The following is a 27987-nucleotide window of genomic DNA, read 5'->3' on the forward strand; positions in this document are numbered from 1 at the left end:
TCTGGCGTCCTCAATTTTAATGATACCCGGTTTGAAAAGTAAACAAGTTCAATGATTTTTCAGCCTCTTAAATGTGAATATTTTCTTGTTTCTTTGCTTTATACAACAAAGAAATCACTAAAATGGTTGTGGATCATTTCCAGGTTTGGGAAACGCAGATTAACATTTTTTCAACATTTTTTAATCAGTCCACTTTTATGGACCGATGAATCGCACCGCTGCATAACTCGCAGCACTCAACACGAGTGCTGCGAGTTATGCATCGGCTTCACACACATGGTTTGTTCCAACAATTTACATTTTGCGTTATAATGTGATAGTTTACTGTTTGAATCATATACGTTGCACTGATCTGTTTTAATTTGTGGCAGTAATACACGGCCATCATTCCGTAACAGACTTGCTTGTTCATTCTGACTTTGGCGTAACTTTCACGTAAGAATCTGTTGGTAAAAAGAATAGAAACAGAAAAAAATGCATCAAGCTCAAACAAAAGAAGCTTGTTTATTTTATTTTTAATTTTTTTTCCACACAAGAAGCTCCAAATGAAAAAAAAGCTTTTGACGTTTTCTTTGAAATGGAATCAGAAGACAATGTCACTTCCTCACATATTTAACACTGATAAATACAAGGTTTCTGCTAATCAGAAGTGATCAGAAGAACTGCCGCTGTTAGGTGCAAAGAAAAATGATAAAAGAAAAAAACCAAAAACATCATCACTGAATGCTTTTTTAAGACCAACAGAAATCCAACACATTTGGACAGAATCGATCGCTCTCAAGTTATCGGCCTCCTCCCCGTTTTCACATCGTGCCGGCAGGTCTGTGGGCGGGAACCTGCGTTAAAGTGCAGACTGGGGCGGGTTAAGGGGAGGGGCAGTTCAAGATCTAAACGGACACCAGGGTTCCTCCCACCTGTGTCCGCCTTAGCTTATGTCATTATTGTAGTACACTCTCAAAAGTGGCTCAGTCATTTTTATTTTCCATGTTTCTACTCCCGTAGACGCAAACACTGTGATTGGTGTGTTTATCGTCAGAGTTCACGCTGAGTTCACACTGTGAGCAAACACGATTGACGAGTCACCAGAAGTGTGCAGTGTTTTATTTTGAAAGGATTTACGAATGTGTGAGTGAAACAGGTTTGTGTTTTTGACCTCATATGAATGACTAAATCTAGGTTTTCTGTAAATTTGCGCCCTTTTCATTGACTAAACTTTATATGATGTATAAATATACACGTTATATTTGAGTACAGCGTTTGAAGCAATGCTAAAAAAAAGAGTTTGAGTTGATTCTATGTTGTTTAAGTAAAACCGCTGGTGGCTCATGTTGTGGTGGTTTCAAATCTAGCGTACAACGTTACGCAGAAGCAGATTCAATGTCGACTGCGTTCAGCGTCTTAGTGTTTTTAGATAAATGCGACAAGCGGCAGTTAATGGTGAAGAAGGCGGCGATGAGGAGACTAATCTGGAAACATGGAGCGTCTGTTTTTTGATTTCGTGCAAAAAATCTCCACATCAACATCCTCTTTATGAACTTTTCTGTCAAACACTGACTTGTCAGGACCAGTAGTCTTCTTAGAGACCAAAACCTGGTCCTAATGAGGCAGAACCTAATGTACGTAATGACGTACCTAAAAATGTATCTTGGGCTAGCCGTTAAAATACCAGTTAAAAACAATGCCTTGCGTGGTACAAAATAGCGCAGCAACAAGTCTTTGAATTTTGACGACTGATTTACTGTGAAACAGCGACAGCGTTTGTACGACGGCAGCCGTCTCGCAATCCTAACTGTTGAGACAGAAAGTGTGATCTGACCAATGATAAACGACGTGTCGACACGGGACCAAATTGCAAGGCGCTCAATTCCTCATATTGCGAAAAATGTCTAAAAGCTACTAAAACGATCAAATCAAACATAAATTGTCACTGATTATTTTCATCTCAATCTAAATGTATTATTATTGCGTAACATTGGCTCGTGACCCTCGGTTTGCTCGCAGTGTGAACGTGTAAAACTTATCAGAGCGCGGAAAAGTAAGTTCCTCAAAATTTCCGTATTCACTTCATGTTTTCACCAGAACTGAATGAAACTGGTCACATCATCGCAGTAATTAAAGCATGTTCGACAACAAGCTAATTAAAGCAAAAACAAAAAGAAAAACATCGCCGTCTGTCCGTCCGTCCGTCCATCTTACGTCTTCTTCCATTGCACACGTTAAGTATTTTGACAAAAGCATTTAAACGTCTTGGCACTGAGAAAATGACCTGTCGCAACAACAACAACAAAAAAAATTGGAGAGCTTGAGATATATCTGTCATTTTCCAGAGTACATTCGTCATCCTTCCATGAGAGGGATTATGTAACTAATACAGTATGGTGCTCACGAGGGTCAGGGCACGGGAAGAAGCAGCTGAAGAGAGGAAAAGAAGAAAAAATAAAACCTACTCGTTCTGGTAAACTAAAGCAACAACTACCAGAGCAGCGGAGGGAGTCGGAGAGGAGGACGAGGGCAAAGAAAAGGCTAAAAGATCCAAGTAACAAAGGCCTCCCATCACACCGTCGTCCTCCCTCCACCCACACTGTGCTTTCACCTCCTTCTGCTTTCAGAGCCAGTCCACAGTCGTCTGCTAATCAGCTCTTCTTGGCACTTTTTGGACACGATAAAAGGTTTTGAACAGAGTGACTTTCCTTCACTGTGTCGTGCTCTCCGTCCGCAGAGCTCCGATCACACTTTGGATATTTTCTTCAGGAACCTGCAGGAAGAAAAGATACAAAAAACAAAAAGCCCTGGGTTTAACTGCTCATCCACACTAAGATGTTTTCTTTTTAGAACAAAAAGGCCTCAGTTTAAGTGCTCATCCACACTAAGATGTTTTTATTTAAAAACAAAATGGCCTCAGTTTTGCTCATCCACACCAAGATGTTTTTATTTAAAAACAAAATTGCCTCAATTTCTGCACATCCACACTTTTAAAACAAAATTTAAGTCAAGTGCAATCAATGTACAGACTAAGGTGTTTTACTTCTAAAACAAAAAGGGCTCAATTTGTGTTCATCCAGGCTAAAGCTACATCCATACTACTATATTTTCATTTGAAAATGGCTTTTTAGTGTTAAAAAGAAAGCTGTGCAGTGATCACAGGGAGGTTTGTGTTCTCACCAGGGCGTGGTCAAACTTGAAGGTGCTAATGTAGTAAGCTGGAATGTCCGCCGTCGCCAGAGGTTCTGATATCTGAGCCACGATGCCGCACTCGTCTGCAGGGAAAACAAACAAACGCTGACGTTTTATTGGTTTCATACGACGACAACTTCTGCTGAGAAACAGTCCGACATGACGTTGGGAACAGTGTAGTTTAGTCCAAGACAGCATGGTAACATTTTTTGTATCCTCCACGAAGCTGTAATAATAACAGTCCATGCTTTTATTTTGTATTAGCTATGTTTAATCTTAACTTCTGGGGAAACAAACTAATCATTTAAAACAACTTTTACTCACCAAATCCTAAAGGTTGTCCCCCGATACGAACCATTTTCCAAAGCTCACCAGAAGCGCTCGTGAAGAGGACATTGTTTGGAAACCTTGAAGAAGACAAAAACAAATTTTAGTATAAAATACAGTAAATGTATTATAACATTCTTGAGATGTATAAAAAATACAGATACACGAGCAAAGCTGCATTGATTCCAAAGTGCTGCCTTGTGTGGTAAGTTTGTGTCACAACCTCAGAGTCACGAAATAACACATTTGTGGATCAACAACTCATGTGTTTTGTGATGTTAACAAACAAAAATGGTGATTTTCTCTGAACTTTGGTTTGGCAGGAGTGAGTTTTCCTGGCTGCAAGGTAAGGTGTTCATTATATTCTTAAGATACACGGAGTTCCATTTTTACCTTTTTAAATGTTCCCCAAACATGTTTGTTACTCTACTAGTGAACATGTTAACAGTACAAGACACTAACTAATAACTTAGTTAGCTAGAAGAGCTAGAACCGCCAGTGAATTCAGTCACTACTGTCTGTCCAACTGACACCACTGAAGGAGAAAAATAGGTGACCTATTCCTTTAAGGCAACACATTAAATCTTACACAAACACAGGGACGACGCTGACCTACATACTGAACAAGCCAAATACCAACTTTAAAACAATCATGTGGAAATTTGGTCCAATTTTTGGTTTTACCTCCACATGCCCTGAAGTCATAATTGACCCATATAAAAATTCATAAACCCCAGTTATGAATGAGTGAATCGTCAGATCTTAATGGAGGAGAAACCACACGAGACCCACAGCTGCTCAGGTTTCATTATTGCGGGAGGGGGGCACGGGAGGGGGGGCGCAGAGGAGAATAAATGAGTCAGACCCAAACCTAAGTGTTCTGTTATTGCTTAGCAACAAACTAATCAGCCCTCAATCATGAATTTGCTTCCCCGGAAGGAAACAATATCTTTAAAAAGAAAACACACAAACACGTTCTCTTGTTCTCCACCTTTGAGTCGTCTGTTCGTCCATGACCAGAGAGATGTAGCCCTCGATCAGCGAGAAGGAGAAGAAGCGGATGTGGCTCGAGTCTTCGCCGAACGCTCCGCACTCCTTTGACCTGGAAAAGAAAGAGTAACAGTTAGGAGGGTTTATTGGCAGAAGTTGTGTACACGACCTTGTGTAAGCGTATAAACCCACGTTTATATACCCACGTAAAATACACTGAACTTTTACGATGCAAAATAGTAATACATTAAAAGCAATAAAAACAAAACAGTACACCAATCTCAATAAATATTTCATCACAATCGTTAAACACACACACACACAGTGTGCAGTGTTTTTTCAATCACAGGGGTTTCAGAGCTGTTTTAGCCTTTTATTCAATACACGGTTATCTCAGCAACAAAAGATGAATCATGTTTTTAATGTAGTCTGTCTAAATTATTGATCGAGTTGCAAGATTAAATTCTGAAGTTTTTCCAGAGCAGATATTCTACAGGTTACATTTAAACAACCTCTGGAAAAGTGCTGGTAATTGTTCATTTTTACCTCTGTATATTCGTAACAAGTAGATCTTTAAATTTCAATGTTAAGTTGGATAAAAAATTTTAAAAGATTTTTTTTTGGTTTGCCTTAAAAAATTAGGTACGTAAGAAAACAGGGTTAAGATATGGTCTACTTGATTTACATTATACTAAAAGGTTATTATGGAATCATAATATCCCACCTACCCCCAGCTTTAATCATCGTCAGGATCTAACTCCTGAGCAAACGTGGGTCTAATTGCAGCAACAACAAGTACTGCATGTGCCTCATTCATTCACACGCACACGCACATGCTATTTTTGTTTAAGTGCAGGAGAGCTGGCTCAGAAGGAACATGGATCAATAAGTACACACCACTGCTCTCACAGCACGGTGACGCCACAACAACAGCACAGGGGGAAAGAAATTGTGGTTCTTGAACCAAAGAAAACAGAAGATATTCACATTTAAAAAGCAGGATCAGAAAACAAATGAATTTTTAATTAATTATTGAAAACTAAATTTTAGTTCAGTAATCGATGTATCATCGAGTATCCAATAACAACACTGTACACTACAATTTGAAATGAGTTTTTACTTTAAAAAAAGCCCAAAATAAAGTTGTACAATTGAACCAAAATAAGTTGCCATGTTACACTTTTCAGCTCTAAACACATACGGTCTATGAATTTGTTTTTGTTTTTTTGTGCTGCTGACAGGTTAGGGACAGTCTATGCTTTTGCCATACGAGGACGATGTGGACATTTTTTGTCGATGTATTATACTGGCGAACTGTCCAGCGATAGGCAGGGTGTACCCCGCCAATTGCCCTTTGTCAGATCACATTTGTTCAGTTTCTGACGAAAGTTTCTATATAAGTACATATTTTGGGACATTTTTGACAGTTTATAGTTGGACAGTTTTGAAGACATACTATACTAGGCTAATATAATGCGTCTATAAACTATACTATAAACTGTCAAAAATGTCCTAGTATAATATTATCAACAAAAACTAAACTATCCAACTATAAACTGTCAGAAGTGTCCTAGTAATACTATCCTAGTAATACTGGGACACAACAAGGAAAAATATCAATTACTGTCACATTTATTATTGATAATTTTAAGACAAAGAGCTGAAAAGGGATCATTTAAGCAGCTTTTATAAGTTGAGGGAGAAAGCACGTCCAGCAGGTGGCAGTATTTCCTACTGGTGGTGGGGTTTTTTTCCTCTGTTGTAGCAAAAATGTTTTTAAAAAACAACAATTTCAGCTGCCATTTTTATTTTATTTGTCCAGCGAGGACATGAACGTTGATTAATCACAGGTGGAGCTGCTCCTGCACAAAGACACATTGATTTAAAGGCCTTTGTGTACTTTCCGTGACTTGGTACATTCCACTCCTCCCCTCTGTGTCGATCTATTTGGAATGTTCCACTTCCGGAGCTTCTTCCAAGCGGAGACAGGAACAGGGAGAGGACGAGGAGCAGCGGGGACGAACATGTGGACAACCGTGTGGTAACTGCTAATTTAAAATGATCCACACATTTATAAGATGTTCTGTTGACGCTTTGTTCACGCCTGCTGTTAACATCCGACCTGCACGATCCGATCACAGGTGTTCAGATTACACCTGCTACGGCGAATGTGACGTCACTGCTCCACAGTAAACACACGTTCAATTTTCCTAGTATAGTATGTCATCAAAAACGTTAAAATAAAAATTCTCCACATGTCCTCCAAGAACTGTCCAAAACAACAAAAAATGTCAATAGACCAATACAACTGTTCAGAATGAGTGTCTAGTCTGACCAGTAGGGGGCAGGTTAAGTGTGGAAAAAAAAGTTGCTGCCGCTAATGTGACGTCACTGCTCCACAGCAAACACACGTTCATCGTCTAACCATGTACGTGTTTTCAAAAAAACTGACTTAGTGTCAAATATATAATCATATAGTTTGATTTGCCTTCATACTGTCTAAAACTGTCCAATTATAAACTGTCAAACAATGTCCTGGTATGTCAACAAAAAATGTTGACTGTTAAGAATGAGTATCTAGTCTGGCCAGTAGGGGGCAGGTTAAGTAACAAAAAACTGTTGAGGAGCAGTGGTTTAGTAGAATTTCTAAATAAAAGTGTCCGTGTTGAATAGACCAATATTATTGACAATAAAAACGTTTTAATGTATTTTACTCAAATTTCTTCACTTACTGCAATGACCACATTTGAACACTTTCAACTGGATACTACTTTGTCTCATCATGTCTCATGACTGAAGACCTTCAAACAGATGCAGTTAAAGGCACAGTTCATGTGTTTTCAAGCATGATTGAATGAGGTCATTGTCATCACAACTTAGGGCAATAAGAAAAAAACAAAACAAGCCATGACTTGACAGTGAAGAGTAAAAAGACACATGACACACATCTGACAATGGCAGCAAACTTTGTCTGCAACTGAAATGTTTGCAGACATTTAATCACTTAATTAATAACATTAGTTCAGTACTTCCCGCATAACCAGAGCACAGACTCCTGACACAGTGAACTGAACTGAAATATAGCTAAACCGGTTGTGATTCCATTCACTATCACTGGCTTTCGGCAGTGCTGTCACTAAATACATCAGCATCCTCTGTTAAATGTTGAGATTTTACAAATGTTTTCAGGATTTTTAAAGTCTTTGTAACTGATCTACATCTTTGTTTGGACCAGGTCCAGGACCATGAGCCGGCAGGAGGACCTGGAGGAGGACGCGGAGGAGCAGCGCCGACAGGTGTGTGGTAGCTGCTGCTTAAAAATGATCCACACATGTATTAGTTGTTCTGTTGACGCTCTGTTCACACCTGCTGTTAATACCCGACCTGAGTGATCCCATCACAGGTGTTCAGATTACACCTGCTACTGCTACTGCTAATGCTAATGTGATGTCACTGCTCCATATGCAAACACACACCTTTCATTTCTCTTCACATACAAATGCTGTCATTTTCTGTTTGTAAAGGAAGGACAACGAATACAGGAAATATTAATGTTATTATTTTCTCCATTAATCGAATATTTGTTTGGGCCAGAAAATGTTTGAAAAATGTTGATCAGTGTTTCTCAAACCTGGAAATGAAGATTCTCAAATGTCTTTTTTTATCCACCAACCAAAAATGATTCAGTTTTAATTATTTCTTTGTCGTAATAATGATAATAATAATAATAATAATAATAATAATGATAATGATAAGCCCATATCCAATATGCCCATATATCTTTCCATAGAACAAAGAAATCATTAAAACTCAATCATTTTTGCTTTGTGGACAAAACAACACATTTGACAACATCATCATTTACACCTTTAAAAAACACTCAGCAACATTTTTGCACATTTTATGACTCTTTCACCTGTCATTGCATCACCTCACACGGACCACGTTAACAGCACTTGTCAACAGAGCTTCTGTTTAATGTGTGCACATGATTTGTTCCATTGTTAACAGGTGAAAACTATGGACCAGTCAAAGTGGAAACATTCAATCAATAAATACACCGTTAAATAATGACTCAAATGTGCCATTCATTCATTCAAATTGGAATGAGATACATGTATGTCTTATTAAATGTGCTATTCATTCATTCAAATACCAATTCATTTGATGGAAAAAAAAACATATACAATGACTTGACTATTGAATGAATAATGTCATGGTACTGTGTTGCAGTGCACTTTGACACATCAAATCAATTCCTCATGCACTGCAACACAGGACCATGACATCATTCATTCAATAGTCAAGTCATTCTATATGTTTGTTTTACATCAAATTGGTATTTGAATGAGTTAATGCCACATTTAATAAGACATTTATGCATTTCATTTCAATTTCAATGAATGAATTTGAGTCATTATTTCATGGTGTATTTATTGATTGAATTTTGACACTTTGACTCCTCCATACTTTTCACCTGTTAACAATGGAACAAATCATGTGCACACATTAATCACGCAGAAGTCTCATTCATGTGTTTATCATTTTTAAGCAGCAGTTACTGGACACCTGGGCCCCAACTGTGTGGTCAACAGTCCACAGAGTGGACGCCTGTCAATTTTTTTTTGTGTTTTTATGTTTTTTTTGGGGATTTCTTTGGGAAAAAATGTGAAATAAAATGGCATAACCCCCTGGTGTTATCTGTGTGGGAAGCCGGGGGAGCACAGCCCAGCCCCAACCCCCCACTACTACAATGGCAGTGGGAGCGCGCGTAGCGCGGCCCCGGCACCGGGGCCAGGCATTCGGAGCGTGCTGGATTTGAACCAGCCACGGCCGGACTGGCACAACCTTGCGGTTGCGGACAGATCCACCACGCCACGAACCCTTCTGACAGTTGGGACAAGTTCCGGGCGTTTTTCACTCTTCACTGTGGCTGTGGAACCTTGAAACATAAAGGAATTGAACCGTCAACGTCAGGATTCACAGACAGCGCGCTAACCAGCTGAGCTATCTGTCCACACTCTTTTCTTCAGGTTTTCTCACATCTATTCACTCTCTGTGTTGAAAATTGTGCTTAAAAGGTTGCCTCGTCTAAGATTCGAACCCCTGATCTCAGCAACTCCAGCTTTTGATGTAACCACGTGAGCTATTTGTCCTCGCTTAGAATTTTTTAACGTTGGATGTCTTTCAATAACAGATGACCCAAAAACGCCCAAAAAACACCACACTGATGAAGTATTTAAGAATGTCTGTGCAAGATGCTGGGCCACACGGCTGGTGTAGTGGTTAGCGCTCTTGCCTTTGAAACAAGAAGACCTGGGTTCGAGACCCAGTCGGAAAAAGCATCTTTCTCCATGGAGCTTTTCATGTTGTGTGCGTGGCTTTTCTCCGGGTTCTACGGCTTCCTCCCACAGTCCATCAGTCGTCCACCACTTTGTCCTCCACTTGAGGGACACAGTGCCAAGCTCAGCTGTCATAGGGTCATAGGACTCTTCACCAGTCCATTCAAAACAGGCCACGCAGTCATGATGAAAGTTTCCACTTAAACATTCACATCATGTAAGATTCGAACCCCTGACCATAGAAACACCAGACCGTGTCTGAACCATGTGAGCTACTTGTCTTAGTTCGCTTCTCCCCACAATTTGGAAGTCTTTCAATAATAGAACCCATGACCGAAAAAAACCTCAGACTGATGGAATATTTAAGAACGTTTGTCCACGAAGATGGACAACATGGTTGGTGTAGTGGTTAGTGCTCTTGCCTTTGAAACAAGAAGACCTTGGTTCGAGACCCAGTCGGAACAAGCGTCTTTCTCCATGGAGCTTTTCATGTTCTGTGTGGCTTTTCTCCAGGTTCCTCTCACAGTCCGTCAGTCGTCTCCCACTTTGTCCTCCACTGGAGGGACACAGTGCCAAGCTCAGCTGTCATAGGGTGATAGGCGGGGTTCACCCTGCACTGTTCGCCAGTCCATTCAAAACATGCAACACAGTGATGAGTGAAATTTCCACTTCAACATTCACATCATGTAAGATTCGAACGCCCGACCATAGGAACAGCAGACCGTGTCTGAACCATTTGAGCTACTTGTCTTAGTTTCCTTCCTCCACAATTTGGAAGTCTTTCAATAATAGAACCCACGACCGAAAAAAACGTCAGACTGATGGAATATTTAAGAACGTTTGTCCACGAAGATGGACAACATGGTTGGTGTAGTGGTTAGTGCTCTTGCCTTTGAAACAAGAAGACCTGGGTTCGAGACCCAGTCGGAACAAGCATCTTTCTCCATGGAGCTTTTCATGTTCTGTGTGGCTTTTCTCCAGGTTCCTCTCACAGTCCGTCAGTCGTCTGCCACTTTGTCCTCCACTGGAGGGACACAGTGCCAAGCTCAGCTGTCATAGGGTGATGGGGGGCGTTCACCTTGCACTGTTCACCAGTCCATTCCAAACATGCAATACAGTGATGAGGGAAACTTCCACTTCAACATTCACAACATGAAAAGCTCCATGCACAAAGATCCTTGTTCCAAGTGGGTCTCGAACCTACATCCACTCAATGCAAAGTCAAGAGCACTAACCACTACACCAACCATGTTGTCCGTCTTCGTGGACAAACGTTCTTAAATATTCCATCAGTCTGACCTTTTTCTTCGGTCGTGGGTTCTATTATTGAAAGACTTCCAAATTGTGGGGAGAAGCAAACTAAGACAAGTGGCTCACATGCTTCACACACGGTCTGCGGTTTCTATGGTCGGTGGTTCGAATCTTACATGATGTGAATGTTTAAGTGGAAATTTCCCTCATCACTGTGTTGCATGTTTTGAATGGACTGGCCAACAGTGCAGGGTGAACCCCGCCTATCACCCTATGACAGCTGAGCTTGGCACTGTGTCCCTCCAGTGGAGGACAAAGTGGGAGACGACTGATGGACTGTGAGAGGAACCTGGAGAAAAGCCACACAGAACATGAAAAGCTCCATGGAGAAAGGTGCTTGTTCCGACTGGGTCTCGAACCTAGGTCTTCTTGTTTCAAAGGCAAGAGCACTAACCACTACAACAACCACGTTGTCCATCTTCGTGGACAAACGTTCTTAAATATTCCATCAGTCTGAGGTTTTTTTTCGGTCATGGGTTCTATTATTGAAAGACTTCCAAATTGTGGGGAGAAGCAAACAAAGACAAGTGGCTCACATGCTTCACACATGGTCTGCTGTTCCTATGGTCGGGGGTTCGAATCTTACATGATGTTGAAGTGGAAATTTGACTCATCACTGTGTTGCATGTTTTGAATGGACTGGCGAACAGTGCAGGGTGAACCCCGCCTATCACCCTATGACAGCTGAGCTTGGCACTGTGTCCCTCCAGTGGAGGACAAAGTGGGAGACGACTGACGGACTGTGAGAGGAACCTGGAGAAAAGCGACACAGAACATGAAAAGCTCCATGGAGAAAGATGCTTGTTCCGACTGGGTCTCGAACCCAGGTCTTCTTGTTTCAAAGGCAAGAGCACTAACCACTACACCAACCATGTTGTCCATCTTCGTGGACAAACGTTCTTAAATATTCCATTAGTCTGACGTTTTTTTCGGTCGTGGGTTCTATTATTGAAAGACTTCCAAATTGTGGAGGAAGGAAACTAAGACAAGTAGTTCACATGGTTCAGACACCGTCTGGCGTTCCTATGGTCGGGGGTTCGAATCTTACATGATGTGAATGTTTAAGTGGAAACTTTCATCATGACTGCGTGGCATGTTTTGAATGGACTGGTGAAGAGTCCTATGACCCTATGACAGCTGAGCTTGGCACTGTGTCCCTCCAGTGGAGGACAAAGTGGTGGACGACTGATGGACTGTGGGAGGAAGCCGTAGAACCCGGAGAAAAGCCACGCACACAACATGAAAAGCTCCATGGAGAAAGATGCTTGTTCCGACTGGGTCTCGAACCCAGGTCTTCTTGTTTCAAAGGCAAGAGCGCTAACCACTACACCAGCCGTGTGGCCCAGCATCTTGCACAGACATTCTTAAATCCTTCATCAGTGTGGTGTTTTTGGGCGTTTTTGGGTCATCTGTTATTGAAAGACATCCAACGTTGAAAAATTCTAGGCGAGGATAAATAGCTCACGTGGTTACATCAAAAGCTGGAGTTGCTAAGATCAGGGGTTCGAATCTTAGACGAGGCGACCTTTTAAGCACAATTTTCAACACAGAGAGTTAATAGATGTGAGAAAACCTGAGGAAAAGAGTGTGAACAGATAGCTCAGCTGGTTAGCGTGCTGTCTGTGAATCCTGACGTTGACGGTTCAATTCCTTTATGTTTCAAGGTTCCACAGCCACAGTGAAGAGTGAAAAACGCCCGGAGCTTGTCCCAACTGTCAGAAGGGTTCGTGGCGTGGTGGATCTGTCCGCAACCGCAAGGTTGTGCCAGTCCGGCCGTGGCTGGTTCAAATCCAGCACGCTCCGAATGCCTGGCCCCGGCGCCGGGGCCACGCTACGCGCGCTCCCACTGCCATTGTAGTAGTGGGGGGTTGGGGCTGGGCTGTGCTCCCCCGGCTTCCCACACAGATAACACCAGGGGGTTATGCCATTTTATTTCACATTTTTTCCCAAAGAAATCCCCAAAAAAAACATAAAAACACAAAAAAAAATTGACAGGCGTCCACTCTGTGGACTGTTGACCACACAGTTGGGGCCCAGGTGTCCAGTAACTGCTGCTTAAAAATGATAAACACATGAATGAGACTTCTGTGTGATTAATGTGTGCACATGATTTGTTCCATTGTTAACAGGTGAAAAGTATGGAGGAGTCAAAGTGTCAAAATTCAATCAATAAATACACCATGAAATAATGACTCAAATTCATTCATTGAAATTGAAATGAAATGCATAAATGTCTTATTAAATGTGGCATTAATTCATTCAAATACCAATTTGATATAAAACATGTAGAATGACTTGACTATTGAATGAATGATGTCATGGTCCTGTGTTGCAGTGCATGAGGAATTGATTTGATGTGTCAAAGTGCACTGCAACACAGGACCATGACATCATTCATTCAATAGTCAAGTCATTGTATATGTTTTTTCCATCAAATTCATTGGTATTTGAATGAATGAATGAATAGCACATTTAATAAGACATACATGTATCTCATTCCAATTTGAATGAATGAATGGCACATTTGAGTCATTATTTAACGGTGTATTTATTGATTGAATGTTTCCACTTTGACTGGTCCATAGTTTTCACCTGTTAACAATGGAACAAATCATGTGCACACATTGAACAGAAGCTCTGTTGACAAGTGCTGTTAACGTGGTCCGTGTGAGGTGATGCAATGACAGGTGAAAGAGTCATAAAATGTGCAAAAATGTTGCTGAGTGTTTTTTAAAGGTGTAAATGATGATGTTGTCAAATGTGTTGTTTTGTCCACAAAGCAAAAATGAATGAGTTTGAATAATGTCTTTGTTCTATGGAAAGATATATAGGCATATTGAATATGGGCTTATCATTATCATTATTATCATTATTATTATCATTATCATAATTATCATTATTATTATTATTATTATTATTATTATCATTATTACGACAAAGAAATAATTAAAACTGAATCATTTTTGGTTGGTGGATAAAAAAAGACATTTGAGAATCTTCATTTCCAGGTTTGAGAAACACTGATCAACATTTTTCAAACATTTTCTGGCCCAAACAAATATTTGATTAATGGAGAAAATAATAACATTAATATTTCCTGTATTCGTTGTCCTTCCTGCAGTAGCAGGTGTAATCTGAACACCTGTGATGGGATCACTCAGGTCGGGTATTAACAGCAGGTGTGAACAGAGCGTCAACAGAACATCTAATACATGTGTGGATCATTTTAAAGCAGCAGTTACCACACACCTGTCGGCGCTGCTCCTCCGCGTCCTCCTCCAGGTCCTCCTGCCGGCTCATGGTCCTGGATCTGGTCCAAACAAAGATGTAGATCAGTTACAAAGACTTTAAAAATCCTGAACATTTTTGTAAAATCTCAATATTTAACAGAGGATGCTGATGTATTTAGTGACAGCACTGCCGAAAGCCAGTGATAGTGAATGGAATCACAACCGGTTCAGCTATATTTCAGTTCAGTTCAGTTCACTGTGTCAGGAGTCTGTGCTCTGGTTATGCGGGAAGTGCTGAACTAATGTTATTAATTAACTGATTAAATGTCTGCAAACATTTCAGTTGCAGACAAAGTTTGTTGCCATTGTCAAATGTGTGTCATGTGTCTTTTTACTCTTCACTGTCAAGTCATGGCTTGTTTTGTTTTTTTTCTTATTGCCCTAAATTGTGTTCAAATGTGGTCATTGCAGTACAAAATACATTAAAACGTTTTTATTGTGAACTATATACTGGTCCTTATCGTACATGGTTAGACGGTGATCGTGTGCTTGCGGGGTAGTGACGTCACATTAGCATTAGCAGGTGTAATCTGAACACCTGTGATCGGATCGTGCAGGTCGGATGTTAACAGCAGGCGTGAACAAAGCGTAAACAGAACATCTGATAAATGTGTGGATCATTTTTAAACAGCAGTTACCACACGGTTGTCCACGTGTTCGTCCCCGCTGCTCCTTGTCCTCTTGATGTTCCTGTCTCCGCTTGGAAGAAGCTCCGGAAGTGGAACATTCCAAATAGATCGACACAGAGGGGAGGAGTGGAATGTACCAAGTCACGGAAAGTACACAAAGGCCTTTAAATCAATGTGTCTTTGTGCAGAAGCAGCTCCACCTGTGATTAATCAACGTTCATGTCCTCGCTGGACAAATAAAATAAAAATGGCAGCTGAAATTGTTGTTTTTTAAAAACATTTTTGCTACAACAGAGGAAAAAAAAACCACCACCAGTAGGAAATACTGCCACCTGCTGGACGTGCTTTCTCCCTCAACTTATAAAAGCTGCCTAAATTATCCCTTTTCAGCTCTTTGTCTTAAAATTATCAATAATAAATGTTGTGACAAGAAATTGATATTTTTCCTTGTTGTGTCCTAGTATTACTATGGCATTTTAACAGTTTATGTTTGGACAGTTTTAGAAGACATACCATACCAGGGCATTTTCGACAGTTTAGATTTGGACATTTTTTGTCGTCGTATTGTATTAGGGCTGGCAAACTGTCCAGGGTGTACCCCGCCTATCGCCCGATGACGTTTTTGACATTTTATATTTTGACAGTTTTTGAAACTTTATCTTCCATTCAGCTGATGCAGGTAACGCCTCTTCAATAACTGCATGCTTAACACCGTATAGCACCTTCTACTGGCCATAAACACTGACCGTGTCAGGACTAAAACCTGGTCCTAGTTAGGCAGAGCCTCAGACCTCAGGTTAAGGCCACAGCTCTAGTGCTACCTTTAATCAACTGCAGTACTTTAAGATAAAGAGGAGCTGGTTCTCACCCTCCAGAGTAAAACATGACGTCCATGAGCAGGGTGGCGACTGAGGGCAGCGTGTCCGGGTCGAGGCTGGTCACGCAGAACATGTTGCTGGGACTAGACAGAGGGTGGATGATGGGCCGGGGAACTGACGTCCAAAAACAAACGAATACACGAGGCGGTAACATTAATATGAAGGTTCAACATGTTGTTGTTGTACTTTAATACTCATTAAACACTATATGTATTGGGACGCCTGACCATTACCACAAAACAGAGACTGTAAGGACGTATTCAAACTACTTTCAAATGGTATTCGTCCCCCTTTTCGTCCAATAACAATTCCACACTTCTTGGAAGATTTTCTGTGGGAATATGTGCCCAAATATTCTGCCCATGGTTCTCAAACTATGGTACATGTACCACCAGTAGAAACGTTGATTGTCCTTCACTGGAGGAAAGGGATCAAGAGCCCAAAGCCTGAATAAAATACCTGAATTCAATACTTGACAGGTGTGGCCAAATACTTCTGCCCATATACGTGTATAATTGTTAACTCCTTACCAAGCTTTGGCTTCACAAATCCATTGGTGACGCCCAGATTGTGCGCAGCCACCGTCTCCCCGTTGACCACCCGCAGCAAAGTGAATTCGGAAGACAGCGTGTGCATGACCATCGGCAGATCTCGCTCTCGAACCTGACGGCAAAAAAATCCCCCCCATATAATTACAAAAAAAACATTTTTATATGAAAGAAAATTCAAACATGTACAGACAGGCACAGAGAGTTATGGTGGATTTCACTGTTTCAAACTGAGAGCTGGCTCAAAAACATGAACTGTACTCTCGTTCGAGTCACATTGTAAAGACGTGTGTTTGGGGCTTTTCTCCGGTAACAAACATAGGACCACCTCTTTGTGAAGTTCTGGCTTCTGATTGGATTGAAGTGTTTTGGAAAAGTTTCTCCTCATTTAGTTTGACTTAGTTAGTTATATATAAATATATACCTATACCTATATATATGTATGCGATATACATACATAGTATGTATATATATATATATATATATATATATATATATATATGTATAGATATAGATATAGATATATACACTATGTATGTATATTGCATGCTTTACTCACACAGGCTGTAAAAAACAGCAGCAGCGTTTAAGCTGAGTAATGTTATGGCCTTTTTATTTCTTCTTTATGGGAGAAGAATATTTGTCGCACGATTGGAGAATAGTGTATAGTATAGAATAGAATAGTCCAGCAGAAGCTGAACCGACTGGACCGCAACTGAACCGCCAGAACTGACCCAGCAGCTTCAGTTCCACAAAAGCAGGGTTGTCCCAGTCCACAAGGTGGCAGTCCTCAGCCCTCCAGTGGTAAAGGGTCACTTTTCCATAGTTAACAGTTAAACATAGTTCTCATGCTTTGACGAGTCTTGGTTAACAGGATTGTTAACGTGTGACAGTATGAGGGATTATTGACATATTATCAGCACTGATTGTTTATTAAAAAAACAAAACAAAAAACAGCCATTAGCTCCTCCTCATACAGGAAGTGCACAGGTTGTAGGACCTCCTACAAAAATATGGGACAGGACAAGGCTTTCAGCTGCAGACAAGTTTTTTCCCCCAAAAAAACTTGACCTGCCCCCTACTGGCCAAACATTATACTCAAGACTTTGACATTTGTGACTGTTTATATTTATAATTAAAGTTATGATTTAAGTTTCATTTGTAATTTGAATCTCTGATTCATCGCAGCTACAGTCGCATCGCAGTGGATGCTTTCCAACAACGACCGCAAGATTTAACTTCCCTGTCATGTACGTCAGCGCTAATACATAAAATATAATGGAGCAGGGAGAATTGATGGGAGATTAAATTTGACTTGAATCAATAGGTGGAGCCTTTGTTGTCTCGCAACAAACTGCCGCTTCATACAAAGGTGGGGTCCTGAGATGAGGGAGGACGTGTTGGGAGTAGTGATGTGTCCTTATCCAAGGTGACAGCCATTACTTCAATTGAATTTCTCTCTACTGCCCGCCGTGTGTGTGTGTGTGTGTGTGTGTGTGTGTGTCCTTGAATTTGTTCCCTCTTTAGGACCTTTTTCTGGCATAAACACTGACCTCATCAAGACCAGTCGTCAGTTTAAGTAAGCCTAGGAATGAGTTAAGTTGTTTGTGCTGTCTTATCACAATATTCTTATTTATATCATTCAATATCAGTATATATCACAATATAAGAGTGACAGCAAACGGTAAATACAATAAATAAATGTATAATAATCTTTCATTTCCGATTAAACATTATTCATGGTAAAATAACCCAAATATTAGGCATTCAATTGAAAAAGTATGGCCGGTTGTAATATTAGTCACACACGTACAGCTAAGCACAAAAATTTGCTTTTTTTTAAAAGCAAGCTATAAAAAATATTATACATTATTATATTCTACTTTCATTAAGCTAATTATTGATATCAAATACTTTTAAAGATTTTAACCCTTTAACTGCAGGGTTTTTGTCATGATGCCAACATGTTTTTATATAAAAAACAAAACAGAAGATGTGAATTATTTTCCACACTACATCAAAGTAAATAGTTTTGTGTTGAATTATTACAGCCTGTGATATGTCAATGAGAGGGAAGGGGGACAGTCGTAGTGCCATCTCGTGGAAATAGCATGTTTTTTTTCCTCATATGCTGAATAAGTACAAAAAAACAACGCCATCTGGTGTAGAGTAGTGAGAATTATCACTTCCATGGTAAAAACCTCGCTTGCCACCCAGATATAATCAAATGCATGTTTTACGCTTTAATTGAAGTGAGATTAAAAAAAATTGCTGTTTGAATTGGTTTCAATGGGACGTTTTTTTGCACTCAATGGTTTGAGTGCAACACTGCCGACTAAAAACACATTTCTTCCGACTCTACCTCGACTAAGACGCCAAAAAAAAAACAAAAAAAAAAAAACTTGTACATCGCACTTATGACTAGCACTTAATAGTTTGTTCTACTTGAAGCTCTTACTTACTTCTAGCTCTTATATGTACCCAAATGTTTAAATGCACTTTTGTAAGTCGCTTTGGATAAAAGCGTCTGCTAAATGACATGTAATGTAATGTAATGTAACACTTATTTGTACACAGTGTATTTTAGCCTGACTGTAGGAGCTGAGCTGGAAATAACAGTGCTTAACAAATATATTAGACCACCTGTCATAAAAATGAGAAAACTAGTATTTTAGAAATGTTTTGACAAATAAACTGAATTCGTCTTTTTTTTTTACCCAAATTTGAGACAGCTCACTGGGCTTCTCTAAGACATTAGAAATGAATCAAGCATAACATTCAACCACTTAAATTGAAGGAATTATTAAAGATTTTTGCTCTCTAGTGAAAGTTGTTATTGATATAGTGTTATTGAATTATTGCCCAGCCCAGGTTTGTGTGCTCTGTGCCTCAGTCAGGATGCTTCCAGCTCTTTTTAAATGAGCGCATTTATCATTTAGATCAGGTTTTTACCACTTTATGTAACACAAACGGTCCTAACAGGGGGAAAGAAAACAAAGCGTTATACTGCTCTGTTTTTCCCTCTGCTCCATCTGTAATGAAGTCTGACACAGTGTGAGGTGAAAGTAGGTGGTGGGTGAACACTGCAGTTTTTTGTTTTGCCTCTTTTCTATTTAATACACTCTTAATTAGGATTGTGGGTGGGAGCAGCCAGCGTCGAGATGGAAAACAGATCTGACTATGATACCTTGAATTCCAGAAAGAGGCTGAGCTGCTGATCCCCTTTATGTAACAGATTATCAGCATCGACACTGTGGGTTGTTTTTTTTCTTTCTTTTTGCCCCCTTTTCTTCCATTTTCATAAACATACCAGAGCTGCTCAGCAGACCTTGTTTTTCCACTAGAACAAGGCAATAATAAAAAAAGACAGCAAGACTCCCTGTGGCCACAAATGCTTTGGTTTGGGGGAGGATTTCTTCTTAAATCAAAGGAAGCGAGGCTGCGGAAGCGACTTTATATCCAACCTTATTGCTTTTTTTGTGTCAGACATGAGGACAAGAGCGACTGTGCTGCCAACCGTTGCATAACAAATGAATAGAGTGACTTTTAAAGCGTGATGTGAAATCACTCATTGGCTGTTAAAAACACATGTGATCAACATTTTTCCAACAACAAACACAAACAAAACTATTAGTAATACATTTGCCCGGCCTTCATTAATGTAAATGAAGCTGCAGTGTGTAACTTTTGGTGATTGTTGTTGTTGTTGATGTTTTTACTGTGGACAGAAATTACTTAAACAGGCTCTGTCAAAACTTTAAAAAAGTGTTTTAAATTCAGTGGAACTGTCTAAATACATGGTCTCATCCCGGTTTTTATTAATCCACTCTTCTGGTAAGTTGTCAGCCAACGCCACAGGAATGTTCTACAGTTGTGTTTGCAGAAGTTAGCAAGATTATTTAGTGATGAATTATCGTCTTGAATCCCCCGGAGTTAACTATGAAAAACAACTACGAAAAGACTACTTAGAAATGTTCAAAATCTGACGCTTTATTTGCTAGCGTTACCTTAAAAGGTCCAAGTTTCCCCTTGGCAACAACTACGGGTGGGAATCACCAGAGACACCATGATACAATATCATCACGATATTTAAGTCATGATAAAATATTATCACGACATTTAATTCACGATAAGATCACAATATTATCACGATATTTAATTCACGATAAGATCACAATATTATGACGATATTTAAGTCATGATAAGATCACGATATTATCACGATACTTAAGTAACGATACGATATTATTGCGATATTTAAGTCACGATAAGATCACGATATTTAAGTAACGATAAGATATTATCACAATATTTGCAAATATACTGATTATGTGTAAAATCATGTATTGCGATACACTCACGCAACAGCCTTGGTGAGAGTGTGCACTTGGCACCACCTCGTGGACTGAAACATCAATTGATTATTTTATTTTTTTTTATACAAATCCACAAAAAGTTGAATCTTTATTTGCAACATGACTTTTAAAAAAAATATATGTTAAATGTAATAAAAAGACACTTCTTTGTGTTTTTCGACATAAAATGAATCACTTCCTGTGCGCTAAACACTACTTTACTGAGAAACACAGAAAAAGTCATGTGGACCTGATTGTTTGTGTTTGTATTTGAATGTTATGCACTAGAGTTTTAAAGCTGCTGTCAGTGATACACTTGGATTTATATCTGTGTTCAACATTAAACACAAAGCCGTGCGGGAGGATTTTTCCCTCCTCACTCACCAGAATGTAGTCCGTCTGATACGTGGACAGCATGAAAACAGAGATGTTGTGGTCGGCCAGCGGCGCGATCACCGACTTGGCGATTTTGGTGACCCCGATGGGCTGCGAGTTGGAGGCGTTGCCGCCTCCCGACACCACGTTCAGGGCCAACCACGTGGCATCGGCCACGCTGATGTGCTCCGACTGAGGCAGCTCTGACAAATGAAACAGACAGACGGACAGAAAAAGTGTCACAAAGAGGTGAAGTGGACTCAAAGTGGCTCCACACGCCCAGTAAACAGTGTCATGAGACTTTTGTCACAGTGGTGAACACAGGCTTGTTTGATCCTGCAGCCAATTTAATTAAACTGAAACACTAAATGTTTTTTATTGAATTGCACAGTCATTTCGGTGACTACCACTAGTTTTTGCTGCTTCTCTCCTCCTTTATGACTCATGGATGATGGCAGCTAATATTAGATAATCTGAAACAATAGAGTTGAGTCAGATTACCGACTTCTGATGACTCCTCTCCTCTTCTCGATTTATCGTAACCCTCCCTTTTAACAGTGGTCATTTAGGAAGTGAATCATTTCTGGGGGGGGGGTTTACTGACCAATAGTCATCATTATATCTTAACTACTGCAGGTTTATGTAACTGGTTAAAGACACAAAAGAAAATGATTGTTGGTTCCAGCTTCTCAAACATAAGTAATTCCAGTTAGATTTGGTTCAAATATAAAAGAGGAAATGTTTTTTGAAGCCTAGATTGTTACTAAAAAACAAAACAAACACTTTAAAGGGCCAGCATTGCAATCAAATGAATACCTTGTGCAAAAAAACAGCACAACATGCCGGGACTTGAACCCTCAACTGTGTAATATGAAGGTCTCATTTAAAAGGTACAGGTCCGTAGGTTTGGTCCATAAAATGTCAGAAAATAATAGGGACCTTAATAGGGACAAAAGAACATACTTGCATTTTCTGAACCTAATAACTATTATGAAAACAAATGTGTTTGACTTGTTTTCTTCGCCAAGTTTAAAGAGGCACAAACACATTGAGAGTCGGTCGCTGGCAGAAAAATACCTGAGCCAGTTATGCAACAAATGGCCTGCGGTCTCCAGGGTAACAGAGGAGGGTCACCCTGGAAAAGGGTGTGTAATGACATGGATTTCACTCACAGTCAGTGAACCACAAAACACAGCAGCAAGCAGCAGACCGACCAACCTCGCATCCATAATGTCCGAGTGTGCTCGGCAGATTACACGGCGTGATCTTTTTCTCGCCACAGTGACTCACCTTTAAATCCTTCCTCGTCCACGATGATGGTGTAATCCTCCGGCGTCTCGGTCAAACTGAAGAACTTGCATCTGAAAAGAAGAGGGAGAGAAAAAAAATCTGGTTTCACAATCGTCTTAAATGAGCAAAAGGTCTGATCTCGACAAAGACGGACTTCCTAAGAAATGAATCGATTATTAATCACTTCATTCATCGTGTTGTTTTGGTTATTAAAAACAAGCTCTGAGTTTCCAGCTTCTTAGATGGGAATATTTATTTGTGTTTGTTCTCAAATGTCTTGTTTTGTCCACAATACAAATTATACTTTATCATAAGAAGCAAAGAAATCACAATAACTGCAACAAAGTCTCTGTTTTTCCAGCTTCTTAAATGTGAATATTTCCTGGTTTCTTTGTTCCAAATAATAAAGAAATCGATCAAACGGAGTAGTTTGTGGTTTGTTGACATAACTAGACATTTCTTTCAAATTCTGCCAAACAAGTACTTGATTGATTGAGAAAATAATTGACAGATTAATCATTACAAAAGCAATCATTACTTGCAGCAATAGTCTTGGGTCAGTCGAACACTTATTGTCTTTGTCTCGAGTGATCGATTATTTGCTTGCTCCCTAAAATGTCAGAAAATGTAGAAAAAGAAAGCAAAAGTGTTCAGTGGGAATGATTTCTTTGTTGTTTCATGGAGCTAAGAAACCAAATGCAAATATTCACATTTAAGGAGCTGAAAAATGAGGGCGCTTCAAAGTGATTAATCTATATCGATAAACCGTTACCTAACCGTGTCATATGACAGATGTGCAGGGACCAACCAGAGCCTGCATCTCTGCCTTATCGCTGTATAATAAATAAAAATCATCAGTCATCAATATCATCTGCTTCCAATAAAGCAGATGATATTGCAAACACACACACACACAGAGGGAAGCAAACGCAGGCCTGGATACACACCAACTGCTCTTATTAATACAATACATTTGCAAAGAAAGTTGTTTGCAATGTCCACATGCACAATAGTCCCATTGTGGCGACGTGAAAGTAGATCAAACGCATCAAGTTTTACCTGCTTTATTCAAACAAAAGCCATGAATCATTGATTTATTGAGCTCCATTGTTAAGAGTTAGCTTCTGTCGTTGACAGGCGACGTTGTTGTACTGGTTACAAAAAGCAGCTAAAAGACGAACACAGCTTGTGAATGAGTGAAGAAAGAACGGTTTGGTGGCAATGTTAAAAATGTTCAGATACAAATGAAGATTATTTGGGTTCAAGAAATGTTTGTTTTTCATTGTCATTGTTCTTCTTAAAGACTCATTTTGTAATAATAACTGTTTTTTTATTCAGAATTACACATCGTCACAAGTGTTCGTCACATGATGGATAATAATAATGATATCATTTTACTCACTCCTACTGAACAGTTTTTAGACCCTTGCTGTAGAATGATTAGCCATTTATTAAAAAATTAGGCATTTTACAACTATACAGCAAAAAAAACAGGTCTATTTTATACAAAAACCAAATATGTGTTTACCATTCCCAAGTATATTGAACTTTTTTTTTTAATTAAATCAATTTATTTTTCCCTCTGTGTGTGCGTCAGACGAAGGTGATTTGGGGGTGACTTTCTCTGAGGAGTCTCTCGATTTAATTTAACCTCAATGTTTTTAACATGGTCAGCTTGACACGGCGTCCCCCAGAATTTCTAAAAGCATAGTGGAAAGCAGAGCACTGGAAAAACACAGCGCACACAACAGCGCACACAACACTCGTGTGATAATCACATTCTTTACAGGGCGGCTATTGAATGCTCGCACTTCATATTTGGCTGAAAGGTGTGAAGAGGGACAGGGAGAATAACACCTCTCTATGGAAACAGCAGCATTTCTCTTGGAAATAAATGAGCTCTCAAGAGTTACTTTGACTTTCAGTGTGGTTTGGTTTTGTGTGTGTGTGTGTGTGTGTGCGCGGAGTGAGGACACGAGGACGACGAGCAGTGGACTTCTTTTGTCTCGTGACTCTGCTGATAACAATAATAATAATAGTACACCACTGATCATAACCACGTCATTAAGAACAATTTGTAATGACTTTGTTCTTTGACGTCGTCTGAGCAGGTGAACAACAACGAGAAGATCCTTGAGGATTTAAATCAGGGCTCTCAAAATTAAATGACCTACTGAGTGTCTTTTTTGGTCATTGAAATAATGAGATATATATATATGTGTGTATACATATATATACATATGTTAATAACTAATTATAACTTGATGCAAGTTTGAGACCTCTGCTATAAATAGAGGTTTGTGGTTTTGGCAAAACAGAGATAAAGACACAGCAAATCAATTGTGTTATCAGCAGAAGAACAAAACAACTTTAACAAGTCTAACAAAATGAAATCATTTGTTGTTGTATTCTCACATTTTCAACATTCTTATGGCTGGGAATCTGAAATATACATCTATAAGGCATATAGATGCATATATAATCTTGATGTAATTTCAGATATCAAAGACAGAACTTCTGTATCTGCTCTCGTTTCTGTTTTCAGAATCAGAAGAACAGACAGCGCCTCCTATTGGCTGTTCAACGACAACTAAAACGAGACAAATGAGAGTCAAAAGGACATTTGGAACCATATTCTGAAAAGTGATTGAATATTAAGAGGCTAATTTACGGTTCCATTCCATGCACCATGTATATAAATGGAAAATTAGTAAAATGATGAAATGACAATATTTGAAAAATCCAAACATAAAAAAGCTGCAAAATCATACAGGGAAGTATCGTGTCTGCATTTAAATTTCATTTCATTGCCAAAGTGTAAATAATCTGTGACATATGCGATAAATCTGAAGTCGTTACCTACATTAAAGTGGGTTTCTCTCCTCTCTATAATATTGTAATGTTACTGCGTGTAGTGTCTTGAGATAATGTATGTTGGGATTTAAATCAAACCGATTAATCGGTTATCAAAATGTTTGATGATTAATTCAGTAACCAATTAATAAATGACTCGCTGCAGCACTACTTTGAATCCTCAGCGTAATCTTTAGATCTTTTCGTAATCAGTAATCAGCCTTTTTTATCAGTAACAGAGATTAACAGAGCACTGGCACACTCGGGCTAATGACTGACCGTGCCTGTTGTAAAATAGCCAGTGGCTCAGTGAAGGGAACTCATTTGTTCCTTGGCTGACTTTAATAAATAGACCATGATGCTAATAAGTGAACAAGCGTAAAAGGCCCTGGTCAGATTTATGTGCTCGAGTCTGAGTTATTAATATGAAAATGTCCTGAAGGGGGCGTCGACACCGAACACTCACTTTATTGTGTAGGGTTAGAGGAGTTTGTTTGATGTGGTTGTGATATTTATTCCAGAGAGAAGTTCAAATACACAGACACACTTGTCTCTCTGCAGTTGTGAGGACACTATGATTAAGTCCCAAGCCAGTTACCCTGAGGCCTGGGACACAAGGAGGACAAACCACAATGCTGCCTCAGTTGGCATTTGTTGAGGAAAAGTCCACAAGAAAAAACATCCCATTCACGACAACTGATGAGCATATGCTCTGTGCACACAAAAGAGGAAAGTACTGTCCTTACCAGCGGGTGACAGTAGCATGAATTCTTCATTGAAAAAGGGGAAAGTGGGCAATGTTTCTGTGTCAAACTGTAAATGAATGAATTAAATGAACGCTGGACAAGACGTAAAACTTCTGTTGATGGCAACAAAGGCCGACAATGCTGCGCATGAGGGTTACAGATGGTCCTCAACCATCATGTCAGTGTGTCAAGTCCTGACCCTTTAAAAATCACTTTGACGTGGTAAAAACCTGCTAAAATGTCCTCTCAATATTCACTGCCAAAATGTGTCCTCTCAGCCTCATTAAGATGTAGACACATATGTTAGGAGAATCCATCCCCTTTTCCTTTTTATCGTATAAGCTTTTTATCCACGTGGAACTGGCGTTTTGGGAGCTCTCAGAGGCTTTGAGAAAATAAAGCAATCTCAAACAAATAAAATGTTTGAGAATTACAGCACTACAGCGTTTATGGCACTTTTCCATTACAGAGTTCTCGCACTACTCAGCTCTACTCGGCTCGGTTTGGGTATCTGGCACGTCGTTTACCATTACTTCACAGTACCTCTTCCACGATTTTGTCCAAGCATCCTGTATACATTTTGTCCAAGCATGGGCCATTTTTTGTTTTTGTTTTTAAAAAAAAGACGTGTTTGATTCTTGTGTCGGCAGCGCACTTGTGACTATTCCAGTGACGACACTCTCTGACCAGTCAGTGACCAGCAGTCTGTTGACGTCGGCTCAGCTCGCTTGGAACCTGACCAGAGCAGCACCAGGTACTATCACTGATGGAAAACCAAAAAAACAAGTCGAGTATAGCTAGAACTGTACAATGGAAAAGCCCAATTAGAATCTTTTTTTTGGGTGGGGGGTCTGTGGGTATGAATACATTTCTTGTTGTAAAAGTTGTGTTTACTTGAGGATAAGGCCTTCGTCTCATTGGAGAAGCTTAATCAAAGACAGTAATCTGATCAAAGTAGTATTCATCCAGTACTTGCACAATGTCAGCTAACTAAAACTGCCATGTCTCACCACATTACAACAAATCACTAGTAATAATACATTTATTACATGTATTAACAGCATGTCTCACAAATATTAGTAGTTTACTCAATTACTGTTGCCTACTGCCTTGGCCTTAACCCTAACCAGAGCCTCAGAAATGAGGTTCTGCCCCATTAGAGCCCAGTTATGATCCTGTAAAGAGTCCGGTGTTTGTGCCAGGAGAGGTTCTAACGTGGTAAGTACACAAACACACACTGACGTCGACACAAAATGGCACACACACACACACACACACACACAAATAAACAAGCACCGGCCTAGAAAACTGGTGGCAGAGAATGAAACACACTTTTTTTTCTTTTAAATAACAAGCTCAACCTGCATTAGCACAATCAAAGGCACGGACGAGCCCTTTAACACAAGTACATGTAGAGTACGTGCAGTTTCCTCTAACGTTAACACCAGCACATTCACGACGCGATCAACGTCCTGGAAGTTACGTACCTTGTTTTTGAGGCCAAGAAGGCGAGTTTTATTAATCCGTGAGTGCAAATCTGGATCCCCTCTTTCTCTATACTCGCCACTTTCAGGCTGTGCTCTAAAATATGAAGCTCCATCGTTTACGTCTTCTCATTTGAGGAACGGGGCTACAACGGAAAGCCTCGATACTTTAACATAAGATGCATAAATAAATAAATACAAACACACATGCACGCACGCACACACACACGCAGCCACACGGCAGCCCAAGGAGTGTTAAATAGAGAAAAGAAAGAGAGAGGCAGGGAGGAATAAAGAAAGGTAAAAAAAAACAAAAAAAAAAAACGGGACCTGCTGTCAAACCTGCGACGGAAACCTGGTTGCACTTCCGCCTTGTGCTTTTCAAAATCAAAGCA

General features: G+C 39.7%; 1 protein-coding gene across 1 annotated transcript; it reads right to left on the bottom strand.

Annotated features, from left to right (window-relative positions):
• Positions 1–510: 510 nt before the first annotated feature.
• On the bottom strand, positions 511–27919 carry castor2 (cytosolic arginine sensor for mTORC1 subunit 2). The gene is made up of 9 exons (XM_044041330.1): positions 27596–27919; positions 22510–22580; positions 21229–21422; positions 16472–16604; positions 15932–16055; positions 4493–4603; positions 3499–3581; positions 3163–3257; positions 511–2755 (listed from the first exon to the last, which is right to left on the bottom strand). The coding sequence occupies exons 1-9, from the start codon at positions 27706–27708 to the stop codon at positions 2693–2695; spliced, it is 987 nt and encodes a 328-aa protein (XP_043897265.1). The 5' UTR covers positions 27709–27919; the 3' UTR covers positions 511–2692.
• Between the last annotated feature and the right edge of the window lie 68 nt (positions 27920–27987).

This window comes from Solea senegalensis, linkage group LG13 (genome assembly GCF_019176455.1).
Source record: "Solea senegalensis isolate Sse05_10M linkage group LG13, IFAPA_SoseM_1, whole genome shotgun sequence".
Classification (NCBI taxonomy): domain Eukaryota; kingdom Metazoa; phylum Chordata; class Actinopteri; order Pleuronectiformes; family Soleidae; genus Solea; species Solea senegalensis.